Source organism: Arachis ipaensis, chromosome B06, assembly GCF_000816755.2.
Source record: "Arachis ipaensis cultivar K30076 chromosome B06, Araip1.1, whole genome shotgun sequence".
In the NCBI taxonomy this organism is placed as follows: domain Eukaryota; kingdom Viridiplantae; phylum Streptophyta; class Magnoliopsida; order Fabales; family Fabaceae; genus Arachis; species Arachis ipaensis.
In genome coordinates, this window is record NC_029790.2 from 3,254,863 (window position 1) to 3,262,061 (window position 7,199).

Below are 7,199 nucleotides of genomic sequence, written 5' to 3' on the forward strand. Positions count from 1 at the left end.
CAAAAGAGTTGCAGTTCAGCCTCCTAGGAATACAGAAGGCTTTGGTTGAGGAAGATCGAAAGAACCACAAGATCCAAATTCTTCCATCAATTTCTAACTCTTATGAGTAAAGGTACGCTTCCGCATTATGTTATATTTTTTATGATTCAATATGGATGATCTGAAATTTTAAAATTAATTTATTCCAACAATAGTGTCTCTGCTATATGCTTGTGAAAGAAACAATCAAAATGTGCATCACATTAGTATTTTTTATTTATCAAATATATAATCATAGTAAAATTTTTGTTGTAGATATATATATGTATGGAAATAAATATAATTAGTTGGACAAAACACAATTTTTTTATTAATTATTTTTAATTCTAAAAGTAAAAGATATATAAAACTAATGTACACATACAACATATATAAAACGTGGTGCAACTTGGATAAAAATGCAAAACGCCAAACCCAGGTGAAAATTGCCAAAAACAGAACAAGAAGAATGTTAACCCTTCAAAATTTTCAAGCAAAGCCAATAGAATTAGACCATTTTTTCTTCACAATTAAAGCAAGATTTGTATATATAAATTAAACGATGTTGTTACTTAATTACCTGCTAGTACTAGTTACAATATATATGCAATTAAAGAGAGAATATTAAAAGTAAAAGGGACATTGAACAGGGGAGCTATAAATTACATCACAACCATGATCAATGAAATGGAAGAAACAAAGTTTGACTTTCATCAAATTGAAGAAACAATCCTGCTACGCATACACTATTGTACTTGTCACCGATTTGACACACTGTATAAACACTTGTAGGATCCATTAAATATTATTCATTATTGATCAAATTCAAAATCAAAAATCAATTTCAGTTAGAATTTTCAACATCACAATTTTTATAAGAGCCAACAGTGTCGTGGAAGAAAAAAAAGCTTTTAACCTCCATCACAATATCAATTAATGTCTCAATTGTTAGATAATTAAATAGAAGATAAATCACAAGAATTTCTAATAGTAAGATTGAAAAAGGGAATATTATGAAAGATCACAGTAGGTTGTGAAGTAAATTATGGATGAATTACAATGCTACATAATTAAATTTTCAATGGTGTGATTGAAAGAGTGAAAATGAGGAAAAGAAAGCATGGAATGAGTGTGATTGGCTTGAAAATGAGCAATTCTTCATTGTTAATTTTCAATGCTACATAATTAAATTTTCAATGGTGTGATTGAAAGAGTGAAAATGAGGAAAAGAAAGCATGGAACAGTAATAAGTTAACTGGTAAAGAATCATAAGTATCACAAGAATGACCCCAACTGCCATTGTGCTGCTATAATAAAATGCTAACGATTTGCTTAAGAAGGATGCCAAGCTCATTAGAACAATACCCAATATTAACAATACAAAACGATATGCAAAAAATTCTACAAGAGAGAGAGAGAGAGACAGAGAGAACAGCATTAGAGCCGGTTCATAGTGTTCTTAAGATGGATTAATAGCACAACAAGAAGCTATAACACATCAATTTGACAAACACAATTAAGATCATTTACCTTCTTCGACAGACACCTCAAAATTTTCCAGTGTTGAGCTAGCAGTCCTTATATCTAAGAGCTTGTGGTCAAAAGGAGACATTGATCGAACCCAAGAACCCTTGGTAACTTTTTCCTACTGGCCTTGTGAGCACATTCCTACAGCAAGAGATGCATTCCTGAACAAGACGCACAAAATTGCCTTAATAAATTAGATATACCATTTTACAAATCCTAGTTCAATTTAACTAATATATGCTATTTATACATTAAACATGGACATTTATATAAAGATACTACTATATATATTCAATATCAATTATATATTTAAAATGTTTTGAATTAATAATACAAAGAAAACATATATTGTTAAAAATATGTTAAAATGAAAAAATTAGTAGACTGAAAAGAATATTAACTAATCATATAATTTTATTAAATCTTCATATTAACTAATTTAAAAAGAATATGTTATCGACTTATCGTATATAATTACATTCATGAAGACAACCTGAAGTCAAAATTGAATTAAAAAAATTGCACTACGAAATTGAGAATCCTATATATATATATACACACTACAAGGGAGGCGCGAATTGGTGGCGGTTTTTTTCTTGATTAGCGGTGGTTTTAAACCACTGCAAAATCAAATGCCGGCAGTTAACCGAACCGCCATAGATATGGGCGCCTTTGATGGCGGTTTCCAGCAACCGCTGGTATAACTGCTACTAAATCAAAATTTCGCGGCATACTAATAGAAAACCGCCGCCGAATGAGACGGTCACGATTTGCTTTATATTTACCGACGGTTTCCAAACTGCCGTAATTTATCTCAATATGTCCAAGTTTTCGCACGTTAAAAATCGCTGCTAAATGGTACTATAGTTTCAGTCAAATAGAGGCGGTTTAAAACCGCCGCTAACTTAAGAAAAAAAAAAGGAAATTTGGGTTTTTCAAAAAAACACGCATAACTTATTTAAAATATTATTGAATTATTTTTTAATTTATTTTATATTTTTTATTATTTTAAGAGTGAATATTTTTAATCTTAGAATCTAAACTTGTAGCAAAAATAAAATTGAAATATAAGCAAAACAAAATAATATATCCATCAAAATACGATGAAAATAAATCTCTTTCAAAGAGTTGCTCAGTCTAATTCAGTAAAATGTTTGCTTCAATGCAAAATATCTCCAATCCTAATATTCTTTTTTCACTTTATCATTCCACAAAACTCATCCGATCCCCGCAGCGATGTCTGGTGGCAACTCTTCACCCTGCCTTTGAAACAGATAAATCAGAGCACTCTCCATCGCCTTCATCTTTTTCTTCTCTGCTGCTGCATCATCCTCCATCACCTTCCTCTTCAACTTCTCGCCTTCCAGCTCTGACTGCAGTTCAAGCAGCTTCCTCTGGGTCTCCTCTAGTTGGACTCCGTTTTCAGGCACATGTGAATTTAGACCGAAGAGTTGACTAGGAGTCAGTCCAAAACCCACACCACATACTCTACCCGGCTTCTCTTTTTCGAAAACCTGAGCAATGGAATCATTTTGAGACAACACCCTAGATGACTCATCCTGTTGCTCAATCTCCTCAATTCTTTCCTACAGACACAAATTATCAAATACAATCATTTTGTTGATGGGTCCATCTTATGTCAAGAACACACCAAAAGATAACAACATAGGATGCCAACCACTATAAAAAGAAATAAGGGATAAATGAAACTCAATCATTCGAATTCTACCCCAACTGTTTCTAAATTATATAGAAGTTCAAAATGTCTAGAAACATAACAGGTAAATTTGCAATGATAATTAAAGTAAGCTGAATTAGATATTTTAAAGGTCTCTTGGTCCATTTTGACATAGGGGAGTAAACCATTCATCAAAAAGGTTAAAAAACAAAATAACATAGAGAAGTAAACTATTACCCTATTTGAGGTCATAGCTTTATCGATTAATTATAAGTAGTAGTACTTACACCAATTGCTCTTGCTTCATCATTCATATAGGAGCCATCTTTTTTTTTTGTGCACTGTGATCCATAACTCTCCTCTATCGACTCTTCTCCCCATGTTGTTCCGACTGTATCAACAAAGTTTATGCCATTACCGTATTCAACACAATCAAGGCAACCTTAAGTCGCAGAAATAGTCTAAAGAGTGAATAAAAAAGTAAAGTACCTCTTCTTCCATCCGCCGTGCAAAGCTTTTCAAACCGCCAGTGTGAGTATATAGTTGTTTTGATCGATTCTTTGCATTTTTCCTGCACTTCTCCTATTGGTCCAGTAGAGACAAAGGGCCATTAGAAACTGATTTAAAATGACTCAATGCAACATAAATTGTATTGTTGTGTACCAATGATATACTAGATTACCTTCATCTCAGCTTTGGCACGATAGTCAAGGAACCATCTCCAATACTCTCGATCGATTCCCGGCGGACGATGCTCAATATTTTGTTCAGTCATGAACGTTGGCTCGAAAAAATCATTATACAACCTGAGCCTTGTTTCCTTCCAAAACTTCTCCATAACTTTCAAAATATTTTTCTTAATAGTTCCTTCGCTATCTTCATCAAAGTGGAAAATTTGCTTTACAGATAATAACAATTTGTCAAAAATTGTAAAAATAATCAGATTTATTTCAAAGGGGATATAAACTTTTACCTTGACACATTCGTTATAAACTTTGTCCTTAGTGGTAATCTTACGCCAACTTTCCTCACAGATAGGAAATTTTCCAAAGTAAGATCCTAGCAGACCAAGCACGCCACTCAACAGTCTAGCTTCGTTTCCAATTGCTTGCTTTGCATTGTTGAACCTGAGTATGATCTTTCTACCGTTAGGCCGTTCCATAGCCTACCTTGCGCTTAGTCTTGCCGGCTTGATTGTGCCATCGAAATCTATAAGCCAAATATAATACCTTATGTGTATCCGTAGTGGATAGCATGCGAGAATAAGAGTACATAACATAGAGTCTAAATCATGTTGAACATATAAAAATTATTAAATACGTTACCGATTATCCTGACTTCCCAAAACTCTGTAGTCTTGCGTCCTTTGCGATTCTGAGCTCTAGAATCAACAAAGGAGTAATCAGCTTCTTGATCAACAGAATCTACATAATTAGCATTATCTGCCGAGTTTACATGGCTTGGCTCCAAGTCCTGAATGTTATTTGTGCTCGTTTGTGGAGCAGGCCTTAGTACACTGCGCGGCGGAAGGAACGGGCGTGAAGTTGTAGGGATACTATCACCACTGTCCGGGAGAATTTGAGAGTCATCGCGGTGGGAAGGCGAGATTGGAGGCGGAGCAGTTTGTGGTTGCTGACATCCTGGTCCTAATTTCGGTTTCTTCGTGAAATGACCTTTTCTAGCCATCTTAGAAGATAAAGGGCGCTTGTTTCAACGAAAAAACAAATTAGAATCAAGAAGAGTCAAAGCACATTCATGCTTTTTTGGTGAATTTGTTACAACCGAAATTGAAATATAATTCGTTGACTAATTCATATAGAAAAAACAAGTTTAAATATAGATATAAGATTACAAACATGTGAAACTATAATTTGGAATGAAATCTTTTATTATTTCAATACATCTACTGATTATATATAAATAAGCATTCAACGAGAACAATGCTAGCCAATAATAAAAGTTAGATTCACTTGACATATATATGTTATGTATAGAAGATGAAAAAAAAAGGTATAGATATTAAACTCATCACATCATAGATTGCAAATGCTTTGGTCTCATAACCCAACTTCTCACCTCCCTGAAAGAAGTAAATAATATGCTATTAAAGTAATCACCAACATATAGGGATCATTATTTTAGCATGTTATGGGAATGATTTGCAATACTTTCTGCCTTGCAAAGAAAAACGGCAAGAGTTAGCACAATTTAACACTTTAGTGCCCAAAAATGAAAGAATTAAAATCCAGCTATGTGCATTTATTCTAAACACAAACACACCTGATATGATAAAGTTTACTTGTTCTTGGAGTTATTGTTGTATAAGATACTAGAAGATACATATTGGTTTTTGCATTTTAATGATTTCTTCATTTGACTATGCTATTCAAAGGGATGAATTGATACACTCATCTTATATTACTTGATTTTAGTTATCCATTTAATTCCTATTGGTGTTCCAAAAGTTTTCTTTCTAAATGCTGGGTTGACATATAGTGTAACATTAAATAATTTACAAACAATAATCTATGATCCAGCAATAATGTGCATATCAAAACAAAATCAAAACTAAAGTTGACACATTTAAGAATATACAACTCAATTATTGACCAACTCTTGCAATGTTTTGGTAAAAATAAGACAAAACTATGCTAAATGGCCACGCTGGTGACTGCAAACGGGGATATATGCATTTTTTCTTCTAAATCAAGTTTACTTCTAAAAGAGTAGTGCATTTTAAACTACCAAATCTACTCTAGTATCCCCCTCCGATACACCAACTCCTAAGTCCCACTCCTCTTTTCCCAACTGTACATTTCCTATTCCTCATCATAACATTTCCTACTTCTGCATCAAAATACTCCTTTTGAAGTGCTATTTGCATTTCAATGATACAAATGCTTCAACCCAAGTTAGTAAATACAAAGAGCCGATGTCAAGCTATGAATTATATAACAGGGAAATGCAGAGTAGGGAATATACGCCTTCAAAGGGCATTCTATTGTGTACAATTCTTACCCAGAAGAAAAAAAGTTTACGGTGAAAGGAAACTCCTCTATTTCTTGGCATGTTTCAGCAACAAGTTGACTACAATTAATGAGAATTCCTTTTTTTTCATGGGGTAAAATAAATTTGAAATTTGGCATATGAGAACGGAAAAATGAATTTTACTCCATTACTTACTGTGTTGATTGTTGCTGACCAGGTTGGGACAAGAGAGCTTAACTCAATTTTGCCAGGGATGAAAGCTACTTTCTGCAGTAACAATACAAATTTCATTCATAATAAGAGAACCTACTGTACTCACAGTTTAACATCACCCATTTTATTGAAAGAAAGAGGGATGGTTACTGGAGCAGAGAGGATGGGCCAGAACGCGGAGACACCTGAGCGACCGGCAGCTTCTGGAGACCAGCATGCGACGCGAGCTAAGCAGTCCTCGTTGGAGCGCGAGATGCGAGAGCTTCTATTGGCTGGGGTGGTGCCTTCGTTCAATGTATTCGAGTTAGGGCTGGGGTGTATAAGGATTGAGAAGCGGATGAAGTTACTGCCGCGGACGCTGGGGTATTTCATAAAAGGAGTTCTACTAATTTCACTGGTGTTTAAATTTGGGAAGAACCCAAATCCCTAATTTCGCATTTTAAAGCAAAATTAATAATAATAATCGGAATGATTAATAACATGAGCCATTTGAAAAATAAAAGTTATTAACAATGAAGCAAAATTGTTAGGTTGATATTCTAAATTTTATAATAATAATAATAATAATACAGTACAGGGTTAGTAATAATAATAATAACAATAATATTTACATATCAGCAGCTTTTTTCATTTTTTTTTTCTTTTACTTCAAATTTAACAATTAAATTTAGTTCTCTTTAGCTATTTATTCTTTTAAAATTAGCAATTTATGTTTTGGGTCCAAAACAGATATTCGGACCATCCCTAAATATGGTTATCTCATGTGAAGGACCGA

General features: G+C 33.6%; 1 protein-coding gene and 1 long non-coding RNA gene across 11 annotated transcripts; both read right to left on the bottom strand.

The window, feature by feature from the left end:
- LOC110263880 lies at positions 1,278-1,702 on the bottom strand. The gene is made up of 2 exons (XR_002349614.1): positions 1,549-1,702; positions 1,278-1,419 (listed from the first exon to the last, which is right to left on the bottom strand). It is a non-coding gene; the product is annotated as an uncharacterized LOC110263880 (long non-coding RNA).
- On the bottom strand, positions 2,614-6,843 carry LOC107645389. 10 transcript variants are annotated; one of them, XR_002348151.1, is made up of 8 exons: positions 6,575-6,843; positions 6,407-6,478; positions 4,549-6,310; positions 4,197-4,432; positions 3,906-4,121; positions 3,713-3,805; positions 3,511-3,614; positions 2,614-3,131 (listed from the first exon to the last, which is right to left on the bottom strand). XR_002348151.1 is itself a non-coding variant. In XM_021103742.1 (8 exons), exons 4-7 carry the CDS (start codon positions 4,383-4,385, stop codon positions 3,585-3,587), a joined length of 528 nt encoding a protein of 175 aa, XP_020959401.1. In that variant the 5' UTR covers positions 4,386-4,432; positions 4,549-4,927; positions 6,407-6,478; positions 6,610-6,834; the 3' UTR covers positions 2,614-3,131; positions 3,511-3,584. The 10 variants fall into 10 exon arrangements, 5 of the variants coding, with proteins under 5 accessions (XP_020959401.1, XP_020959399.1, XP_016204887.1 ...); XR_001621451.2 differs by having other exon boundaries at positions 4,549-4,927; positions 6,575-6,836; XM_021103742.1 differs by having other exon boundaries at positions 4,549-4,927; positions 6,610-6,834.